Here is a 23,841-nt window from a genome sequence, read left to right as displayed (position 1 = left end):
GGGACGTTCTGGAGTATTGATGGTGATGGAGGGGGGACAGTCTGGAATATTGATGGTGGAGGAGGGGGGGACGTTCTGGAGTATTTGTGGAGGAGGGGGGACATTCTGGAGTATTGATGGTGAAGGAGGGGGGACGTTCTAGAGTATTGATTTCTGAGGAGGGGGGACATACTGGAGTATTGATGGTGGAGGGGGGGACATTCTGGAGTATTGATGGTGATGAAGGGGGGACGTTCTGGAGTATTAATGGATATGGAGGGGGGACATTCTGGAGTATTGATGGTGGAGGAGGGGGGGACGTTCTGGAGTATTTGTGGAGGAGGGGGGACATTCTGGAGTATTTGTGGAGGAGGGGGGACATTCTGGAGTATTGATGGTGATGAAGGGGGGACGTTCTGGAGTATTGATGGATATGGAGGGGGGACATTCTGGAGTATTGATGGTGGAGGAGGGGGGGACATTCTGGAGTATATGGGGAGGAGGGGGGACATTCTGGAGTATTGATGGTGGAGGAGGGGGGACATTCTGGAGCATTTGTGGAGGAGGGGGGGCATTCTGGAGTATTTGTGGAGGAGGGGGGACATTCTGGAGTATTTGTGGAGGAGGGGGGACATTCTGGAGTATTTGTGGAGGAGGGGGGACATTCTGGAGTATTGATGGTGGAGGAGGGGGGACATTCTGGAGTATTGATGGAGGAGGAGGGGGGACATTCTGGAGTATTTGTGGAGGAGGGGGGACATTCTGGAGTATTTGTGGAGGAGGGGGGACATTCTGGAGTATTGATGGTGGAGGAGGGGGGACATTCTGGAGTATTTGTGGAGGAGAGGGGACATTCTGGAGTATTGATGGTGGAGGAGGGGGGACATTCTGGAGTATTGATGGTGGAGGAGGGGGGACATTCTGGAGTATTGATGGTGATGGAGGGGGGACATTCTGGAGTATTGATGGTGGAGGAGGGGGGGGACGTTCTGGAGTATTTGTGGAGGAGGGGGGACATTCTGGAGTATTGATGGTGGAGGAGGGGGGGACGTTCTGGAGTATTTGTGGAGGAGGGGGGACATTCTGGAGTATTGATGGTGGAGGAGGGGGGACATTCTGGAGTATTTGTGGAGGAGGGGGGACATTCTGGAGTATTGATGGTGGAGGAGGGGGGGACGTTCTGGAGTATTTGTGGAGGAGGGGGGACATTCTGGAGTATTGATGGTGGAGGAGGGGGGACATTCTGGAGTATTTGTGGAGGAGGGGGGACATTCTGGAGTATTGATGGTGGAGGAGGGGGGACATTCTGGAGTATTGATGGTGGAGGAGGGGGGGACATTCTGGAGTATTGATGGTGATGGAGGGGGGACATTCTGGAGTATTGATGGTGGAGGAGGGGGGGACATTCTGGAGTATTGATGGTGATGGAGGGGGGACATTCTGGAGTATTTGTGGAGGAGGGGGGACATTCTGGAGTATTGATGGTGGAGGAGGGGGGACATTCTGGAGTATTGATGGTGGAGGAGGGGGGACATTCTGGAGTATTGATGGTGATGGAGGGGGGACATTCTGGAGTATTGATGGTGGAGGAGGGGGGGACATTCTGGAGTATTGATGGTGATGGAGGGGGGACATTCTGGAGTATTGATGGTGGAGGAGGGGGGGACATTCTGGAGTATTGATGGTGGAGGAGGGGGGGACATTCTGGAGTATTGATGGTGGAGGAGGGGGGACATTCTGGAGTATTGATGGTGGTGGAGGGGGGGACATTCTGGAGTATTGATGGTGGAGGAGGGGGGGACATTCTGGAGTATTGATGGTGGAGGAGGGGGGACATTCTGGAGTATTGATGGTGGAGGAGGGGGGACATTCTGGAGTATTTGTGGAGGAGGGGAGTTGTTCTGGGGTATTAATGATGAGGGTTGTTCTGTGGTGGTAATGTTGGGGGGGGGTTGTCATTTTTGGGCATTAATGCAGGTCATTTTTGTATATTAATGGTGTTAATATACAATTATGGTGTTAATATGTTAATTAATGAAGTGCCCATCAGTGCCGTCTATTAGTGCCCATCAGTGAAGCATAAAAAATACTTCTGGGTACATGTTTACAATATAAATGAAGAAAAAGGGGGGGGGGGGGGTGACCGGTTCCGGTATTGAATGGTTGAAGCGGACCCCTTCACACCTGTGACCCTTTCCTGCTGTCCCTCTATATACAGGAGTAGCCCCGCCCTCTTTCTTGTTACAGCGTGCCGGACACACCCCTTCTTCTATAGGAGCTCACGCCTGAGGCCCCGCCCAGTCCCTTCACTGTCACCGCCTCTCCCCTTCTGGGTGTCACGAGTTCTCATGGTGCCGGACACGCCCTCTCTCTAGGAGTCTCAGGCGCGCTCCCCCTCGCTTTGCCTCTTACGGTACATTCGCCTGTTGCTCGGTGCCGCCGGACACGCCCCTTACGCTCTCCTCCCCCTTGTGGGGATCACGTGCTGCGATGGGCGGGCTCCGGCGCATGCGTGGTGAGGTGAGCGCGCAGCAGAGAAGATGGCGGCGGCGGGGGAAGCGGCATGATCGGCCTCACTCATTGAAAGTGTCCGCCATGGCCTCCCCGAGCGCGCAGGTAAGGAGCCGGCGGGTGGGGGTCAGGGGACGGCAGGGGAGTGGTCCGGCCTCATGTCTGCCCTCTCACCGGGCCTTTCACGGGATCCCGAGCACACGTGGGGCCCCTCCCACATCGGGGCAGTATGGAGGGAGGGGCCACCCCGGGGTATCCACTACAGAGGGGGGAGGGGCTGCCCGGGGTGTTACTGAGTCATATTAGAGGGGGAGGGGGCAGGGTGAAGTATTAGAGGTGGGGGAGGGGAATGCTGGGGTATCACGGGTGGGGGAGGTGGGATCATTAGGGGTATTGATGGGGAGGGGGGGGAAATCCAGAGTATTGATGGTGGAGGAGGGGGGACGTTCTCGGTTATTGATAGCGGAGGAGGGGGGGGGACATTCTGGGGTATTGATGGCGGAGGAGGGGGGGACATTCTGGGGTATTGATGGCGGAGGAGGGGGGACGTTTTGGGGTATTGATGGCGGAGGGGGGGGATATTCTGGGGTATTGATGGCGGAAGAGGGGGGGGGGACATTCTGGGGTATTGATGGCGGAGGAGGGGGGACGTTTTGGGGTATTGATGGCGGAGGAGGGGGGGACATTCTGAGGTATTGATGGCGGAGGAGGGGGGGACATTCTGGGGTATTGATGGCGGAGGAGGGGGGGACATTCTGGGGTATTGATGGCGGAAGAGGGGGGGGGGCGACATTCTGGGGTATTGATGGCGGAGGAGGGGGGACGTTTTGGGGTATTGATGGCGGAGGAGGGGGGACGTTTTGGGGTATTGATGGCGGAGGAGGGGGGACGTTTTGGGGTATTGATGGCGGAGGAGGGGGGGACATTCTGGGGTATTGATGGCGGAGGAGGGGGGGACATTCTGGGGTATTGATGGCGGAAGAGGGGGGGGGCGACATTCTGGGGTATTGATGGCGGAGGAGGGGGGACGTTTTGGGGTATTGATGGCGGAGGGGGGGATATTCTGGGGTATTGATGGCGGAAGAGGGGGGGGGGGAACATTCTGGGGTATTGATGGCGGAGGAGGGGGGACGTTTTGGGGTATTGATGGCGGAGGGGGGGATATTCTGGGGTATTGATGGCGGAAGAGGGGGGGGCGACATTCTGGGATATTGATGGTGGAGGAGGGGGGGACATTTAGGGGTATTCATGGCGGAGGGGGGAGGGTGGCGACATTCTGGGGTATTGATGGCGGAGGAGGGGGGGACATTCTGGGGTATTGATGGCGGAGGAGGGGGGGACATTCTGGGGTATTGATGGCGGAGGAGGGGGGGGACATTCTGGGGTATTGATGGCGGAGGAGGGGGGGACATTCTGGAGTATTGATGGCGGAGGAGGGGGGGACATTCTGGGGTATTGATGGCGGAGGAGGGGGGGACATTCTGGAGTATTGATGGTGGAGGGGGGGATATTCTGGGGTATTGATGGTGGAGGAGGGGTGGACATTCAGGGGTATTCATGGCGGAGGAGGGGGGGCATTCTGGGGTATTGATGGCGGAGGAGGGGGGGCATTCTGGGGTATTGATGGCGGAGGAGGGGGGGGCATTCTGGGGTATTGATGGCGGAGGAGGGGGGGCATTCTGGGGTATTGATGGCGGAGGAGGGGGGGCATTCTGGGGTATTGATGGCGGAGGAGGGGGGGGCATTCTGGGGTATTGATGGCGGAGGAGGGGGGGGCATTCTGGGGTATTGATGGCGGAGGAGGGGGGGGCATTCTGGGGTATTGATGGCGGAGGAGGGGGGGCATTCTGGGGTATTGATGGCGGAGGAGGGGGGGCATTCTGGGGTATTGATGGCGGAGGAGGGGGGACATTCTGGGGTATTGATGGCGGAGGAGGGGGGGGGCATTCTTTGGTATTGATGGCGGAGGGGACATTCCCAGGGGTTTGGTCTGTGTTGTAATTTTGGGGTGGGGGGGTCATTTGAGGATCTATACGTACGGCGCTCTGTGATTGGATGGGTCATTGTCCTGTCATGTTCTCTGGAATCCGCTCACCTCACATGTTTAATTCTGCTTCAGTGCACCTTCAATATAATATATATATATAATGTACTAAGAGAGGATTAACAACCCGCCAGGATTTGGGAGATTTCCCTTCACTTCCTGTCCCTGAGACCCAACAGGAAGTGAGAGGAAATCCCTCCAAAGTGAAGACAGGTGTCACTGGAACAAGTGACCCCTTTGCTGTCAGGTGACAACATTCCTGGTGCTGAATTGTGATCTATGGTGGGCCGTGTTGTCAGCCGTAATCAGAAGGCGATATCCCATCTCCGTCACTGTTTGTGAAGGAGGATTTCACGCTGATATCTCTCTTAAAGAGATTGTAAAGTCGTTTTTTTTTTTTTTTTTATACGAATAACAAACATGTCTCCTCTGTTGCAGTGGATTTGCACAGTGCAGTCCCGATCCTCCTCTTCTCGGGTCCCTCTTCTCCTCTTCTGTGCTCCTGGCCCCTCCCTCTATGGGGCAAGGTGTTTTTGGGGGGGGGGGGGGAGCAGCATTGCCTACTTTTGACAAGTGGCTGAGACACTTTCAGGCTGCCAGGTTCCCATCTCCGCAGTATATGTGGGCACAGCATCCCATTCATTTCAGGAGACTTCTGTACCCGACCCTTTTTCAGAAAGGTTGCCGCACGGAAACACGCTGCCTTCCTGAAACGCTTTTTTGGGCTGCGGGTCGGGAACGTGTGCGATTTTATGCATTCCTGAGACCCGCAGACAAGTGAACCGAGCCTCAAAGTGGATGTAAACTCTCCCCTATACCAAGTGGAGTGAAGAGCCTCAGATGATACACAGAGATGAAACCAATACCCCTATATAAGTTTTACATGTATATCTGCTGTCTTCAGCTTTATATACTGTTCAGTAAGTGCACATCCTGTTTGAATCTTCTCTTCCTGTTTCGGGAGGGGGAGTCTTGCCATACCCTGTGAGATAGCTGATTGGAGGAAAGGCCCCCCCCACTCCTCATAGGCAGACTTGCAGAGCTGTGCTGTGAATGGACCGGCTCTTTGATAATCTATTTATAGCACCCGCCCTGACACAAATTTCGGGCTGGTTTTATCACAGTTGACAGAAAACTTGACAGAAGTTATCAGGGTGATAACAGAAGAACAGAGCAGGAGAAAGCCGCGGGACTTGGTGCTTTAACCACTTGCTTACTGGGCACTTAAACCCCCCTTCCTGCCCAGACCAATTTTCAGCTCTCAGCGCTGTCACACTTTGAATGACAATTGCGCGGTCATACAACTTTGTACCCAAATGAAATTTTTATCATTTTTTTCCCACAAATAGAGATTTCTTTTGGTGGTATCTGATCACCTCTGCGGTTTTTATTTTTTGTTAAAAAAAATTTAAAACAACTTTTTTTTATTTTTTTTTTAATTACATTTTTTTTTATATTTTGTTATAAAATTTTGCAAACGGGTAATTTTTCTCCTTCATTGATGGGCACCGATGGGCACTGATGGGTGGCAGTGATGGGCACTGATGGGTGGCAGTGATGGGCACTGATGGGTGGCAGTGATGGGCACTGATGGGTGGCAGTGATGGGCACTGATGTTTGCCAATGATGGGCACTGATGGGTGGCAGTGATGGGCACTGATGTTTGCCAATGATGGGCATTGATCGGCACTGGTAGGTGGCACTGATGAGGCACTGGTAGGTGGCACTGATTGGCACCTCTGGTGAGCATTGATAGGTGGCACTGTGGGCACTGGCAGGAGGTAATTGTGGGCACAGATGAGGCAGATGTGCCTCCTTCCTCTTCGGGACCGATGTGCAGATAAGCCGGTGATCGCCTTTTTTTGGTAAGGAGGAGAAAAAAAAGATTGCCAAGCTTTTGTTTACATCACGTGATCAGCTGTCATTGGCTCACAGCTGATCACTTGGTAAGGGGCTGGGATCGGCCCCTTACTCGGATCTGTGATCACCCAAGTCTCAGTGACTCGGAGATCACAGCGCGTGCCCTGCAGGGGGCGCGTGCAAAGGGGAGGACGTCCTATGACGGTCTCCTAGAAATTCAGGTCCGCGCTGTGGCCGTCATTTGGCTGTAGCGCGGATGCCAAGAGGTTAAAGAGAGATAAGAAAACGCTACAGATATGTGTCCGGCTCAAATTTCATGAATCGGGTTTACATTCACTTTTTAAAGCGGTAATAAATTCAAAACCCAAAAATTTAATATATTGCAGCTCACCAATCAGATGTGGTGGCTGCATTCGTTTTATTTTTTTTTTGCCCTCTGTTTTCACTGGCTCTGGCACCTCCTGTATTAGAGCGCCCCCACTCTGTATGAAGGAGCACAGGCGGCAGATTGCGACAGCAACATTGTCCGCATGGAGGAAGAGGAGTGTTAGATGTATTAGCAGATTTAGATACACTAACAAATTGAAGCCAAACTCCAGCTTAAACCTTCTAATCGATTACAGCAAACTTTTTTTTTTTTTTTTTTTTTTTTTTGGTATAAATTAATATATATATTTATATTATTATAAATTAAGCTGATCATTGAAAGCACCCCTTTAAGTGTTAAATGGTTTGTCTCATCCCTCTAAATGCAAGAGAGTTTTTCTGTTGAACAACAGTAGAGGTGCACCGAATGGAAAGTTGTTGCTGAAACCAAAAAAAAAAAATATATATATTCAACTTTTTAATTAAAATGATTGTAAAGTCAGAAGGTTGTTTTTTTTTTTTTTTTTTTTTTTTTATCTTACTGCATTCTATACATTTAAGATAAAAAGCCTTCTGTGTTCAGCAGCCTCCCCCCCCCGTACTTACCTGAGCCCCATCTCTATCTAGCCATGTCCGCTAGTCCCTTGGCCGTCCAGGACTCTCCATTCTGATTGGCTGAGACGCAGCAGCAGCGCCATGGGCTCCCGCTGCTGTTAATCAAACTCCTCCAATTAGGAGAGAGAGGGGGCAGAGCCGTGCCGCCGTGTCTGAATGGATACACGGAGATAAAAGATGACTATAAACATTGTATCGTTTGGTTCTTTTAGATCAAAGGGATGAACTTCGGTCTGCTAAAGAGGTCAGATTAACCACTGAAAGACCGGGCCTTTTTCTGACACTTGTTCCTTACGAGTTAAAATCAGTATTTTTTTGCTAGAAAATTACTTAGAACCCCTAAACATATATATATATATATATATATATATATATATATATATATATATATATATATATATATATATATATATATATTTTTTAGCAGAGACCCTAGAGAATAAAATGGCGATCGCCGCCACATTTTTATGTCTCTCTGCGTTTGCGCAGCAGTCTTTCAAAGGCATTTTTTTGGGGGGTGAAAAATACACTTCAATGAATTAAAAAAAAACTAACAGTAAAGTTGGCCCAGATTTTTTTTGTATAATGTGAAAGGACATTGCGCCGAGAATCGTGATCTTTTATTCTAAGCAAAAAAAAAAAAAATCGCGATTCTCATTTTAGCCAGAATTCTGCAGCTCTACTTTACAATCACTTTCATATCATGAATTTAAATGATTTTGGCGCCATTATCGGCACCCGTTTCTCCATCTGCAAAATGCCGAAAACGCACATTTTCAGGCTGGTATGTTTTGGGCCACTGAAATTTTGATGCATCTCTAAAAAGCAGACTTGCTGGCTGGATCACCAGGTAAAAAGGTAAAAGTAAAACACACGCAGCCGTGACATCTAAAAATGGCTAAGCTGCAATATAATAAATGTTTGCTTTTGGGTTTAAAGTGATTGTAAACGATCACCTTGTAAAACAAACCCATTCAATTTAAAATAGAAATGAAAGGCAAAACATTTTTGAATAGGTATAAAAAAAATTTAAATCCCTCCCTCCCCCCCCCCCCCCCCCCCTTTTTTTTAATTTTTTTTAATGAGATCATATTCCTCTGTTCTCTGCGTAAGAGCTGGGGAAGGAGGAGGAGGAGAAGCAGCAGCAGCAGCACACTGAGCTTCCCAGTGAATGGCTGTACAGCGGAGGGGCGTGTCAGGAAAAGTCTGATCATTGGAGGAGAGCAGGCTGAGCTCCCAGCACAGCTGGAGAACTGACTATGCTGTGCTCTCCTGCTTAGTGTGGTCAGTTTTTTAATAGGAAAGCAGAGGGACTAGCAGGAACACCAGGGATTTCACATACAGGAAGCAATACAAAGAGAACAGGAGACTTTCTCATACCAGTACATGGTACAGCAGAGGCACATATCATATGAAATGTTGGGGGTTACAAACGCTTTAATACCGCTGTAAACACGCCTCAGCTGCCGGGATCTGCCACCTGACGGTGCCCATGTGAGCGCGGCCTCTAAGCCTCAATTGAGGACATGTGCGTTCTGATGCATTTTGCCACTTTCCAAATATGTTCCATGTAGAGGTGCAGAGAAATTGCGCCAATAGGGTTATCGCGTTTTGCCAATGGAGAAAAAGATGGCGAAAATGCACGCCATTTTACCACAATATTACTGTGCGTATAGTGTTGTGTGTTTTGTTTTTTTTGTTTTTTTTATAGGTCATGTGATTTAAAACCGTAAAGGGGTGCGTTTTCTAATGCATTTCAACAGGGAGGTGCGTTTTTTGGTGCATTTTTTTTACATTTTTATTTTTTTTAAACTCCACAACGGAAGCGCAGCGGACCAGTGTGAAGACATACATAGAAATCAAAGGGATGCATTTTTCTTGAGCTTTTCTTGTGCTGGAGGTGCCAATAATATGCCACAATAAATTTTATATTCATTTTAAATTCACAATCTTAATTTAAAAAGTCGAATATAATAGAATTCTATATAAAAATGTTATTTTCGGTTTCGGACAGGTGTATTCTGAATTTTCCGTTTCGGCACCAAAATTTTCATTACAGTGTGTCTCCTAGTTCCACGCAGATTATAAAATGCAACGTGTTCTTTTCTTATCGACTGCACTGGTGTGAACCAGGACCATTCAAATCCATGTTAACACCGTCCATGCGTTTTTGATGCAAAATAAAAATGCATCTGGTGTGAACCAGCCCTGAAGGTGAATATTGCTGCAGAAGCGGTTTTTATCTTTTTAATGGTCTATTAATTTTTATCTTGGTTTTTGGCTGGGGTTCTGTTTTTAAATCCCATCTATTTGTCTCCATAGAGAGATTTTCCTCCCATTTTTTTTTTTTTTTTCTCTCTGTCTGCTGGCACAACAGGAAGGGGGCGTGGTTCTGTTCTGGTGACAACTCCGAGTTTTGGCTTTACCATCCTGTTCTGTCCTCGTCAGAATAAATAGTGAATTTCTGATGATGACCCTTCCCACGCACTGTAGTATTTTATTCCTGTTCGTTCAGCTTTTTGGACATTCACCTGCAACGATCGCCATTTTATTCTCTAGGGTCTCTGCTTAAAAAAAAAAAAAAGCAAGGTCCATAAGGACATGGATGAGCGAGTTTGGGGTGGAGGAACTTGACTGGCCTGAACAGAGTCCTGACCTCAACCTGATAGAACACCTTTGGGATGAATTAGAGTGCAGACTGCGAGCCAGGCCTTCTCGTCCAACATCAGTGCCTGACCTATCAAATGTGCTTCTGGAAGAATGGTCAAACATTCCCATAGACACACTCCTAAACATTGTGGACGGCCTTCCCAGAAGAGTTGAAGCTGTTATAGATGCAAAGGGTGGGCCAACTCAATATTGAACCCTACGGACTAAGACTGGGATGCCATTAAAGGTCATGTCCCAAAACTTTTGGTAATATAGTGTATGTATCTATCTATAGATAGAGATGGTGATTGGCAGGTCGTTAACGATTAATTGTGAGAGGATGCTGAATGATGCACTGTAAAGTAATGGGCGGAGTGTGCTGGCCTAGGAGCTTTTATTGATAAATAGGCGGCTCTCTTCACAATTTGGCTAGCCCTGATCATCACGAGGGAGGCGTCCGGGTCAATAATCACGGGGGATGATGCGTACATCCGTCAACCGTCTTCATCGGTTTGCTCTGCATTGCGTTGCTCGCCACGTGAAGCGAGTAGTAATTAATCTTGGCACCCTCGCTGCTTTGTGTAATCAGGAAGTTGTAAGCATGTGAGCGCCCCCCCCCATATCACTGTTCTTATTTCTGTAATAAGTTTATAGATTTTTTTATTTACTGCCTTTTTTTTCTTTATTACATTTTATATTTAAAAAAAAAAAAAAGTATAAAATAAGTTTTTTATGTTGCTGCGAAAACCAGTTTGTTTAGTAGTTGGCAGCGTTGGGTTGCACTCGTGGGGAAGGATTGCCCAATACTTGTTGAAACCTTCTTTTCTCTTCCTCCTCCATGCTGCCGGCGTGCTTTAACTTGGCTGCAGTTGAGCGTTGAACTAGAAAAAAAAAAATGCAATCTAAAGTAAAACCTGAACTGGATGTTTGGCTTGCCAAGACGCTGAGTATCGTAAAGAATTGCTATGTTGTGGTTTTTTTTTTTTTTTTTTTTTTTTTTCTTTATACTGTTTTTATACTTTGTTGCATCTCAGTACTGCTAATCTCCTGCAGCTTCTTTGCGCTCTCTTCCTGTCTACGTGAACACCCCAGCGATGGCCGAATGGGCGGGTTTTCCTGGTGGTGGTAACAGGCGTGTTCATCCCTGCAGTGTTAAACCCAAAACCAAAAAAAACGTAATATAAATATATAATATATATAAACGTAATATATCACAGCTTACCAATCATTAGATGTGGGGGCTGCATTTGTTTTCTTTTGGCTTTTTGTTCCCTGTGTCTTCAGCTGGTAAATCTGACCGGTAACGCACCATTTATAATGAAGCGCCCCCCTCCACTCTAGATAAATGGGCATAGGGGGCACCTTTTGGACAGCAGCATTGTCAGTCTGGGGGTGAGTGTTAAATGTATTGGCAGATTTAGATACACTAACAAATTGATGCCAAACTCCAACTCACACTTTATAATCAGTTACAGCAAACCGTTTTTTTTTTTTTTCTTTTTTTTTAATAGGATAAAAGTTTTGATGCATAAATAAAACCTGGGGGTTCCCAAGAATTTCTTTTTAATTTGCAGGGATTTCCCCTCACTTCCTGTTTGACTTTGGGACAGGAAGTGAAGGGAAGTCTCTGAAATGGGACACAGATGGCAAAAAAAAAAAAAAAAATTCGGACCGGGGTTATAACCCTCCCTTAGTCTATCAAAAAGTAAAAAATAAAGCTTTAGCTATAATTCTACTTTAACTCTGGTGAAAGTAAAAACCTTTCCTTTTGTGGTGGGGCTGTGCCTGGACTGCAAGGGTTAAGTCCTTTTGTTTTGGGGGATGGTAAAAAGCACTTTTGGGCCTATGCAGTCAGGTGCCGACACCCGCAGCAGCGGCTTGTTTATGCGACTACATGCAGGTATTTGTTGGGACCGGCCGGTGCAGGTGAGCGGCCCCTGACTGTGCCCATCTGAAGCCCACAACAGGTGTCACTGAATGAGGCCTTACTTACCCTACGTTCACACCTGTGCACTTTTTTTGTGCGTTTTTCCTTTTTGCAGAAATGCACTACAGTCCATTTAACATGGTTTTCCATGGTACACATTCACATCTATGAGTTTTGCGGGTGGTTCGTTTTTTGGAAAGGATCGGGGACTTTGTTCCTGCAGCAGATTGCATTTTGCATGTGATAGACTTCAATGGAGTCAAGTGTTGCGTTTTTTTTTTTTTTTTTTATGTGTTTTTTTCCCTTTAAAACCTGTATAGCTAGTTGCCTTAAAGCAGAGTTCCACCCAAAAATGGAACTTCCCCTTTTCGGAATCACCCCCAACCCCCCCCTCCGGTGTCACATCTGGCACCTTTCAGTGGGGAGGGGGGAGCAGATACTTGTCTAATACAGGTTTTTTGCTCCCACTTCCGGGCATAGATACCCGAGCCACCTGTGGCTATCTACGCCACTTCCAGCGCCTTCCCCCCCCCCCCCCCCCCGCAGGGCTTTACTTCCTGATTCCCTTACCGAAGATGGCGGCGCCTCCACCCAAAAGCGGTGGGACGGGTTGGCTTTGGATGCCGACATCACGAGCGCCCTGGACAGGTGAGTGTCCTTATTTTAAAAGTCAGCAGCTTCAGTATTTGTAGCTGCTGACTTTAAAAAAAAAAAAAAAAATAGACAGAACTCTGCTTTAAAAAACGATCAGTCATCAGCTTAATGTTAAAAAAAAATGGTCGTCCTCCCCCCAAATCAATACCAGACCCTTATCTGAGCATGTGGAATCCCATCTAAGAAGAATGGCGGCACATCCAGAAGTAAAATCAAAACAATTTTTTGAAAGTCCATAAAATCAAGCGAACGTGACAAACATCAATCCAAAGAAGGTGCTCAGTGGACATGCTTACTTATCACTCGCCTTATCCGAGCATACAGCCTGGCCGGTCATGAAGGGGGGGGGGGGGGCCGCCTCCCCCCCCCCCCCCTCCTAAACCATAGCAGCCCCACCCCCACCCTAGAGCACCTTGTCCCCATGTTGATAGGGACAAGGGCCTCTTCCACACAACCCTGGACATTGGTTGTGGGGTTTGCAGGCGGAGGGCTTATCGCAGGGGTCTTCAAACTACGGCCCTCCAGTTCAGGAACTACAATTCCCATCATGCCCAGTCATGTCTGTGAATATCAGAGCTTTACAATGCATCATGGGACGTGTAGTTCTGCAACAGCTGGGGGGCCGTAGTTTGAGGATCCCTGGCTTATCGGAATCTGGAAGCCCTCCTTTAATAAGTTTAGAATGCGTATGGGGTACATAGCCTGAAGGGCCTGCTGTGGATTTGGGGGAGGACCCCACGCCGTGTTTTTTTTTTTTTTTTTTTCCCTAGTTTATTTTTTGCTGTCAATTCCTCCTTTTTTTTTTTTTTTTTTTTTGTCAGCGGACAGCTGATGCCTCATCAGTTGGTAAGGACGCAGCGGGACGACTTCCCAGCCCCACTCCATAGTAACCAGCTAATTACAGTGTTTTTAAAGGGAACAAAAAAAAAAAACCTGCAAAACGCATGAAAATGCATTTTAAAAAAATGCAGGTTTAAAAACTCAAAACATGCCTGAAAAGCACATCAACCTCAACTGCCTAGATGTGAACCTAGATTTACCCATATAATACACAAAGGTAAAAAAAAAAAAAAAAAAAAATCGAGCCTTTACAACCACTTTAAAGCTCACACTTTTGCCACTGAACTCGCGTTGGGCGGTCGGAAAGGGGTTAATAGGATTCATAAATATAAAAAGCAAAGAGAAGATGTTACGTTTTAGAGCTACTTTTTAATACAAGACTTTTGCATCCGGCATTCTCCGGATCAGACGGAGGTAATAGGTTTTGGCCGATCGTTTCACATGTCGTTGCTGGCTTTGTTTTTTCCCAGGGGGAAGCTTGCCGGATTCTAATCTTGATATGTCCAAAGTTGCCTCCCAGCCAGAGTTGTCAGAACCGGCTTTATTGTGCTAATTAGCTGTTTATGTAACACGCAGATTATGGCTGCGCTTTATACTGACCACAGGAGAAAAGATTCATTCCGGTTATGATGGATCCTTTTCAGTGGTGTAGAGCTCAGTTCAGCACTAGGTTTGAAGAATAATCTAAGGAAAAATTTGTCTTTTACATTTTTTTTTTTTTATTTTTGGGATGTTTGTTATAGCAAAAAAAAGAAGAAAAGAAAAAAAATTATATATATATATTTTATATATATATTTTTTTTTTTTTTTTTTGTTGCTTTGTTTTGTTTATAGCGCAACAAATAAAAAACCTCAGAGGTGACCAAATACCACCAAAAGAAAGCACTATTTGTGGGGGAAAAAAAGGACATGAATTTTTCATTTGGATACAATGGTCGGTTAAAGTGGTGCAGTGCCGTATTGCAAAAAATGGCCTGGTCAGGAAGGGGGTAAATCCTTTCGGGGTTGAAGTGGTTAAATAGAAAACTATCCCCAAGATAGATTTTTACTCCAAAAGCATTTTATTAAAATACATTTTGATAAAAATAAAAGAAAATAAAAATTTGTATTTTTTTTCAATTTATTTTGATTTTCCTCCACCCTGATTTTTATATATAGCTTTTATATTCGACTTTTAATTTTAATATCATGAATTTCGGGCTTGGCTCACTCACACTGCCGTATAGAGCAACGTTCAACGTTTCGGGTCCGATACGGACCAGAAGGCGCACAAGACTCCTCCTGTGCAATTCGCCCCACAGCTTGTCCTGTAACTATGTGACCCGCCTCCATAGAGAGCCAGTCACAGTCTCCTGACATGCGAATTGGATGCGGAGAAACCCACGTTCAATTTTTAATCCATCCTGAAAGAATATGAATTTATTGTCAGCTATTATCTGCTCCTTTAGCACAAGAAAAGCTCAAGAAACATGCATCCCTTTAAATTCTGTGTCTTCACAGTGGTCCGTTGTTCTACCATTGTGGTGTTAAAATTCTGCATTTTTGGTCAGTTTAAAAAAAAAAAAAAATGTTGAAATGCATTAACCACTTCTGGGGACCGCCCACCGACGTTATACGTCGGTACTTTGACGTTGAATACCGTTGCCATAACCCCGATATGTTGTTAAACGGCGGGAGGTTCACTTTCAGATAAGTGGTCTCCATGGCGGATTCGCCGCAAGATCACTTTTAAGGCGGCGGGAGAGGTGCCCACCTCCTTTCCCGCCACATTCCGGTCGTCTTCGCCGTTTACCGGAGCCGTCGGTAGTGGCGGAGACGATCCGATCCTTTCCCCTCTGAAGCACCGAGTGACGTTGGATGACGGAAGCGACGTCAAATGTCACTTCCTCCCAACGGCCTTAAAGGGACTTTTTTTTTTTATTATTATTTTTATTTTTTTTTGCATTTTAGTGTAAATATGAGATCTGATCTTTTTGACCCCAGATCTCACATTAGGGGTCCTCTCATATTTTTTTGTTACATTCCTGGTAATAGGAATAAAAGTGATCCAAAAATTTTTTTTTTTTTTTTTAAAGGGACAGTGTAAAAATAAAGTAAAATAAATTTAAAGCGCCCCGTCCCTCCAAGCTCGCACGCAGAAGCGAACGCATATGTAAGTCGTGCCCGCATATGTAAACGCTGTGTTCAAACCACACATCGCTGGAGCGAGAACAATAATTCTAGCAAAAGATCTCCTCTAACTCAACTGGTAACTTGAAGAAATTTTTAAACATCGCCTATGGAGATTTTTAAGGGGTCAAAGTTTGATGCCATTCCACGAATGGGCGCAATTTTTAAGCATGACCTGTTGGGTATCAATGTGCTTGGCATAACATTATCTTTCACAATATATAAAAAAAAAAATTGGCTATCTTTTTTTACTTTTTTTTTTTTATTTTTTAATTTTAAAAAGTGTATTTTTTTTTCCCCCAAAAAAAATGCGTTTGTAAGACCGCTGCGCAAATACGGTGTGACAAAGTATTGCAACGACCACCATTTTATTCTCTGGAGTCTAGTGTGTCTGACAAAAAAAATAATGTTTGGGGGGTTCCAGGTAATTTTCTAGCAAAAAAAAAAAACAAAACTGTTTTTAACTTGTAAACAAGTTTGAAAAATAAGCCCGGTCCTTAAGTGGTTAAGAACGCATCATTACCACACCCGTGTTACGTTTTTGATGCGGTTTTTTTTTTTTTTTTGAGTCACATGACCTATGAAAACACCATAAGCATGGTATTGGCACCTTTTCTTTCTTGGCAAAATGCTGAAAACGCCATTTTCAGGGGATGTTACCGGTTACTTATTACTGGTGATATGCTCTGCAGACTCCTGTGAAGAAAATAATTGCGCTTTTGTTTAACTGCAAAAATATATGTGCGTTTTGTTTTTTTTTTTTCATTTATTTATTTTTTTCTTTCAAATAAACGTATCGTTTAATCGGCCCAGAATCTGTGGCGTGGTTTGGTTGGATCTCTGTGTAATCGCAGAGTCACAGGAACAGTTGTCAGGGATGTGCGAACGTTTTCCCGCCTTCACTGTACTTGTGAAATTCGACTTCCATGTGCTGTACAAATGTGTCAGTCTACAGGAAGCCCGATGGAGGAAAAGAACGATCGCTCTGTCATTGTAGCTCAGATAATTCATCTTGTTACAGCAGAAGTTTAATTTCCTTATGTTTTTTTTTTTTTTTTAACTGGTTCCTCCCTCCACCCTCCTTAACATGTTAATGAGATATTTTAAATATAAAAGCTGTTTTCATTCCATTCTGTATTTTGGACCCAGTGATGTCATCGCAGGATCTCTGTGTAATGCAGATCAGGGCTGGTGGGAGGAGCCGGCAGGGGGCTGTACATGGCTTTCTGAAACCATCCCAGCCCCCCGACCTCAGTACTCCTCTTCAGAGTTCTCAGTTGTGATACAAGCAGTGGGCCGGCTTTTGGGAGGAGTTATGCAAATTCCAAAATGCCTTGATGAGTGGATGCCTGAATGGTGAGAACCCTCATAATGGGCACAGAGGGTGTACAGACCCGGGAACTTGGCACAGGGATGGTGGGAAACCCTCATAATGGGCACAGAGGGTGTACAGACCCGGGAACTTGGCACAGGGATGGTGGGAAACCCTCATAATGGGCACAGAGGGTGTACAGACCCGGGAACTTGGCACAGGGATGGGGGGAAACCCTCATAATGGGCACAGAGGGTGTACAGACCCGGGAACTTGGCACAGGCATGGTGGGAAACCCTCATAATGGGCACAGAGGGTGTACAGACCCGGGAACTTGGCACAGGGATGGGGGGTACCACTCATAATGGGCACAGCGGGTGTACAGACCCAGAAACACAGCACAGGGATGGGGGGAACCCCTCATAATGGGCACAGCGAGTGTACAGACCCGGGAACTTGGCACAGGGATGGTGGGAAACCCTCATAATGGGCACAGCAGGTGTACAGACCCAGGAACTCAGCACAGGGATGGTGGGAAACCCTCATAATGGGCACAGAGGGTGTACAGACCCGGGAACTTGGCACAGGCATGGTGGGAAACCCTCATAATGGGCACAGCAGGTGTACAGACCCAGGAACTCAGCACCTCTCTCCTATTAAATCCCCAAGAGATGGAAGAAAATGTTCAGATGCCAAAAAACTGGGAAAAGAAAGAAAAGTTTGGCTTCAGATGAACTGTCTGTTTAATGAGAACATCCCGTATTAGAATTCCAAGTCACAATGATTCATGTGGAATGGAGGGGCAATCCTGCGAATCGATCACTTTCTGCCTCCAAAGTGCAGATTATTGGAATAAGCTTTAGCATTTCTTATCCCTCTCAGGGCTTGTAGATCCTCACATTGTATTTGTACAGGGAGCCTTTGGCTGGCCGTAGACTTTGCACGTTTCTTTCCTGCAGCCACAGTTTGCAGGAAAGTAATTTGCACGATTCCTCCATCAGCGCTGGCGGGATGCCATCCCCGCCGAGAGAAGCCGTAGCCGTCTTGGTATCGATCAACGCGGTACATTCAGCCTGCCGATTAACGGTTCCAACCTCGGGCAAGTTTCCTGCTGAACCCGTTGAGATTTGAACCCATGTATGGCTGGCCTTAGGAAATGTCTTTACCTGGATGAAGATCAGATCTCCAGTGATGTCAATCCTGGACCCTCACCAGTGGGGTGCGTTCACCTGGCACGACGCTCCAAGGGATCTCCATTGGCGACTCGCTCTTATGTTGGCGTCCTTCCATTCATACTGCCGTATTCCAAGTCTGGAGTTAGTTTTTAAATTATAAATGAGATTTTTTTTTTTTTTTTGACGTTTTTATCCTTTTTTTTTTTTTTTTTTTTTTTTTTTACAAACGGTTCTTCCTAAAAACTGCTGATTGGGTAGAAAAATTCCATAATTGTTCACGTTTTAATCCCGCTTGCCGACCACTGCATGAGAATGTACGTCGTCAGAATGGCACGGCTGTGCAATTGGGCGTACCCGTACGTCATCGCAGGCTAGGGGGCGCACGCACGTCGCTGGCAGCGCGGTCCCACGGACTCGATGTACGCCGGTGGCCCGCGATCATAACACGGAGAGGCAGAATGGAGAGATGTTAACAAGGCATTTCCCTGTTCTGCCTAGTGACATGACAGGGATCTACTGCTCCCAGTGATCTGTCATGTTCTAGTGAGCCCATCCTCCCCTACAATTAGAACACAGAGAGGGAACACATTTAACCCCTTGATCGCCCCCCTAGTGTTTAACCCCTTCCCTGCCAGTGACATTTATACAGTAATCAATGGCTATTTTTAGCTATACAGAAATCAATGGCTATTTTTAGCTCTGATCGCTGTAAAAATGTCAGTGGTCCCAAAATAGTGTCAGATTTGTCCGCCTCAATGTCGCAGTCACGATAAAAAGCGCAGATCACCACCATTATTAATTAAGAAAAATTAAAAATGACATATATTTTTCCCCTATTTTGTGGACGCTATAACTTTTGCACAAACCAATCAATATACGCTTATTGCAATCTTATTTTTGGTTAAAAAAAAAAAAAATGTAGAATACATATCGGCCTAAACTGAAGAAGAAATTTTATTTATGTGTTTTTGTTTTTTTTTTTTTGTTTTTTTTTTTTAATATATATTTTTGGGGGATATTTATTATAGCATAAAGTAAAAAGTTTTTTGTTTTTTGTTTTTTTTTCAAAATTGTCGGTCTTTTTTTGTTTATAGCACAAAAGAAAAACCGCAGAGGTGATCAAATAACACCAAAAGAAAGCTCTATTTGTGGGAAAAAAAACATCAATTTTGTTTTGGTGCAACGTCGCACGACCGCGCAATTGTCGGTTAAAGCGACGCAGTGCCGTATCGCAAAAAATGCTCTGGTCATTAAGGGGGTAAATTCTTCTGGGGCTGAAGTGGTTAATAATGTAACCCTGGTGTTAGTCTGCATTCACATCTCAGCGTAGAGACACGTCGCATTTTTAGCATGTTTTACGAAGGTAAAAAAAATGTGCATTTAATATTTTTTTTTTTTTTTTTTTGTTTCTGGACCCTGTAAATCAGGGATATGCAATTAGTGGCCCTTCAGCTGTTACAGAGCTACAAGTCCCATGAGGCATAGCAAGACACCGACAGCCACAAGCATGACACCCAGAGGCAGAGGCATGATGGGAGTTGTAGTTTTGCAACAGCTGGATGTCTGCTAATTGCATATCCCTGCTTTAGAGGGTCTAAAGCATTGTATATTGTACGGGTAAGCAGATACAATCTGACTGGAAACTCGGTGAACTACCGCAGTGCTCCACAGTGTATGGTTAGTTCATTGAGAACTTCAAGCCGACAGCCACTAAGGCTGTTGGGACTTGTCGTTTTTCATTCATAGGTTAGGGGGGTGCAGGAGCCAGTCCATTTGTTACATGTTACACCCTGAATATGGATGTAACATGTTACAAAAGGTGAACTTATCCTTTTGGCAATAAAACTTGAAAACTGGTTACTATGCAGAGCTGCACCAGATTTAGTGTGCACCACTTTTAGTAACCCCCCCCCCCCCCAGTTTGTTGGCAAGCTTTTCTGGGAAAGAAATCATTGTATGCGGCGCAGAGGAGGTGGGGTTCTGTATCCCAGCAGGCAGATTGGACAACATTGTTGAGCTTTTCAATGCCGCAAAAATAGCATTGTCAGCCCAAAGGAAGATTGGAGCTCACTGGATTTCTGGCAAAGCAAGCGGGAGCTGCATGATTAATCGTTAAAAAAATCCCAATCTCGATTCACCCCCCCCCCCCCCCACTGTCTTAATCCAGCATTTCCACTATTCCTGTAATGAGTGCAGACAGCTGTCATAAAAAAAAGGCAGCCAGCAAAGTTTATCACAACATTGCTCAGTGCTGAGAGAAAGAAAGAAACATTGTATCATTTGGTTCTTTTAGAATTCAAGGGGGATGTACTTCTGTCTGCAAATGAGGACAGTTTAAAGAGGAGTTCCCATTAAAAAAAAAAAAAAAATTAAAAGTCAGCAGCTACAAATACTGCTGCTGACTTTTAATAATTGGACACTTACCTGTCCCAGGGTCCAGCAATGTGGGGGAACGAAGCCCCGTTCATCTCCCCCCTCCGTTCGGCGGCACCGGCATTGCAACTGTGGGCCCGCGTAGTCGTCTGGGACCTGTAATGTGTCCCAGATGATTGACAGGAGGGAGGGAGCAGAGCTGAGCCCTTCCTGCGCGGAGGGGAAGTGATGTCACCAGCCCAGGCACTGAAGGAGGAAGACTACGAGGGACCCCCTAGCAACAGCCATTCAGAGGTGAGTAAAAAAAAAAATAATTTCCAAATATATTTTTTTTTTTTAGGCACATTAATTTTTTTTTTTTGGGGGGGGTGGTAAACAGTAAAGTTAGCCCAATTCAATTTTTTGCATAATGTGAAAGATCTTACGCCGAGAATCATGATTTTTTTTTTTTTTTTTTTTTTCTAAGCAAAAAAAATTGACTCATTTTATCCAGAATTGTGCAGCTCCAGTGTGTGTGTGTATATGTATGTATGTGTGTGTGTGTGTGTGTGTGTGTGTGTGTGTATATATATATATTTATATTTATTTATTAATATAATATACACTTTTTAAATTCTTTATCTAGACCACTTTGACCCCCCCAGTACGGCTTGTTGTCCACACCCAGTATCAAATTGATGTATGGGAGTGAGCATGTGAGTTTGCAGTTCCTCCCATGATGCTATGCTGGGTGCCAGAACGGAACACAGTAGGGAATGTGACCTCGGGATGGGGAGAGAGTCCCTGGCCCGATTCCAACCTGACACAGGCGTGTGTGTTGTTTTTTTTTTTTTTTTTTTCGTAAAGTGGAAATTTTATATTTTGCTTTCCTGGTTTGTCACCACAGTCCACTTCCTAATCAATTTATTAAATAAACTTCTGTTTCCATTGCATAGTCTCATCACTGGGTCTCCAGTTTTGGAGAGGCACCTTGGACCCGTCATTTTACTTATATGGCAGGCGGGAGGTGGTTAATGAATGAAGGGGAGGGCCAGGGACAGTCGGGCTGGGGAGGAAAGGCCTAGATCAGTGATGGCGAACCTCGGCACCCCCAGATGTTTTGTAACTACATTTCCCATGATGCTCAACTACACTGCAGAGTGCATGATCATCATGGGAAATGTAGTTCCAAAACATCTGGGGTGCCAAGGAATTGTGCCCCCCCCCCCCGTTGTCACTGGACCCCATTGTTGGCATCACCGGGAGGAACTGTGCCCCATTGTCGATTGTCATTGGTAGGAATTGTACCCCATTGTTGGTGTCATTGCGAGAAATTGTGCCCTTCGTTGGTGTCAGTAAATAAAATGGTGCTATAAGGGCCCCATAAAAGCAAGCAAAGGGCCACAAATCAGGTCGGAGACCACTTTTTGATTGAAAATGTATACTTTATTTTGCAACAAAATATACAAAAAAACAAATACTTCAACAGGGTACGTTCCACTGTGTACTGCGACGCAGCGCATAAATACAACAGATTGGAGACCACCGGCCTAGATGATGCTGGACGTCCTCCAGCCAGGAAATGGCGGGGCTCTCTCTGACTTGCTGCAGCTTCTAATGTACATTGTGAGACGCTCGCAGTGTGCAGTTAAATCGGAGTAAGCCATTTCAGTCCAGGAGAGGATCCTGTACAAGATGCAAAGGAAAGCTGGTGGTCCGATTTATTGGGTAAAAAGAGAATCAACGGGGGGGGAGGGGGGGGTTGGTGGAAACAATTAAACGAGGCCTCCCTTTGCCCTGCAAAGCTCAGGTTCTTTTTGAAAGCGTGTGCTCGCTGCCTCCCAGTACAGGGCCGTGAAATAATGGCCATTGATGGAGTCCTTTGTACTTGCCTGCTTGTGTCCCGCTGATTGAAGTGTCTGATATTTGTTCTCATTGTCAGCCATGGAGTGCGGTCTTTTGTCTTCTCAGAGGTGTGCACTGCCTGGGTGTGTTAAACTGCTGAATATTTCCCTTATCACTCACTCCTACCCCAACCCCCCCCCCCCTCCCCCCCCCCTCCCCCCAATCCCATCCCATTGAACATGTTCAGCACATTTATGTGTGTGTGTGGGAAGTAGATAGGAACTGGTGTATAGTTCAGCCCTGGCCATGGTTATATATACCCCCCAAACCACACGGCTGAGGTCAGATGGGAACTGCTGATTCAGCTTCTTTGGGCCCCGACTGCAGGTAACAGGACTTTGACACGGCATATGTTTGATAACATGTGACCAGATCGGGATAAACGTCACACATGTGGATGGCCAGAGACTAAAGAATTAAACATCTTTTTGGGTGGAGCGGAGAAGAGTTAGAACGTCCGTCTGGGTTTTAGTTGTGCGCTCAAAGTGAAGAAAGTACACTCCTTCCAGTCCGGGCCAATCCCGACATTCCTCACCTACCTGCAAAAAAACTTTTATCAAAAAAAAAGACAACTTCGAACCCCCCCCGCACAAATATTTCTTACAGGTACTTGTATAGCGCCATCAATTTACACAGCACTTTGTAGATTCACATCAGTCCCCTGCCCTCAAGGAGCTTCTAAGGCCCCTTTCACACTGGGGCGCTTTGCAGGCGCTACAGCGCTAAAAATAGCGACTGCTAAAAATAGCGACTTCAAAGCGCCCTGAAACAGCCGCTGCTGTGTGCTTTCACACTGGAGCGGTGCGCTTGCAGAAAAACTCCTGCAAGCAGCATCTTCGGAGCGGTGTATACACCACTCCTAAACCGCACCTGCCCATTGAAATCAATAGGGCAGCGTGGCTATAACGCAGGCACAGCGCCGCTGCAGTGGCACTTTGCGGGCGGTTTTAACCCTTTTTCGGCTGCTAGCCGGGGGTTAAAACCGCCCCGCTAGCCGGCCGAAAAGCGTCGCTAAAAATAGCGCAGTTTTACCGCCTACTCCGCTCCCCCGCCCCAGTGTGAAAGGGGAGCTAACATTCATACACATACTGGGGGGCCAATTTAGACAGGAGCCAATTAACCTACCAGCATGTCTTTGGAGTGTGGGAGAAAACCGGAGTACCCGGAGGAAACCAACACAGGCACAGGGAGAACATATTAAAATGCAAAATAATTTTTTTTTAAGAGCAGAGGCCCCTAGAGCAGGTGTTTCTCAAGCTTTTTTTTTTTTTTTTTTTTTTTTTTTTTTTTTTTTTTTTTAATCTTGCGGCGCACCAAAAAGATCTAAAAAAAAAAAAAAAAAAAAACATGGCACACCTGAAAAGATTTTAACAACTTTTGTGGTTTAGAACTTTATTTATTTTTACATATATATTTAATGTGAAGGATGTGCCTGCTTTCCAGAGCAAATCAGATTTGAAGTGATTTTTTTAATCTTCTTTGT

The 23,841-nt window shown here is 45.9% G+C and overlaps 1 protein-coding gene across 2 annotated transcripts in view; it reads left to right on the top strand.

Moving 5' to 3' along the window:
* Window positions 1–2,444: 2,444 nt before the first annotated feature.
* USP10 (ubiquitin specific peptidase 10) overlaps window positions 2,445–23,841 on the top strand; it is a 102,367-nt gene continuing 80,970 nt past the window's right edge. For both annotated transcript variants that reach the window (XM_073605761.1, XM_073605760.1), the window contains exon 1: window positions 2,445–2,595. In XM_073605761.1, the coding sequence (XP_073461862.1) occupies window positions 2,470–2,595 (126 nt within the window). In that variant the 5' untranslated portion in view covers window positions 2,445–2,469. The remainder of the gene's footprint in view (window positions 2,596–23,841) is intronic.

The sequence above is a fragment of the Aquarana catesbeiana genome, linkage group LG11, assembly GCF_042186555.1.
Source record: "Aquarana catesbeiana isolate 2022-GZ linkage group LG11, ASM4218655v1, whole genome shotgun sequence".
Taxonomy (NCBI): domain Eukaryota; kingdom Metazoa; phylum Chordata; class Amphibia; order Anura; family Ranidae; genus Aquarana; species Aquarana catesbeiana.
The sequence above is the reverse complement of the archived record's forward strand: the minus strand, read 5'-3'. Positions and strand labels throughout refer to the sequence as shown.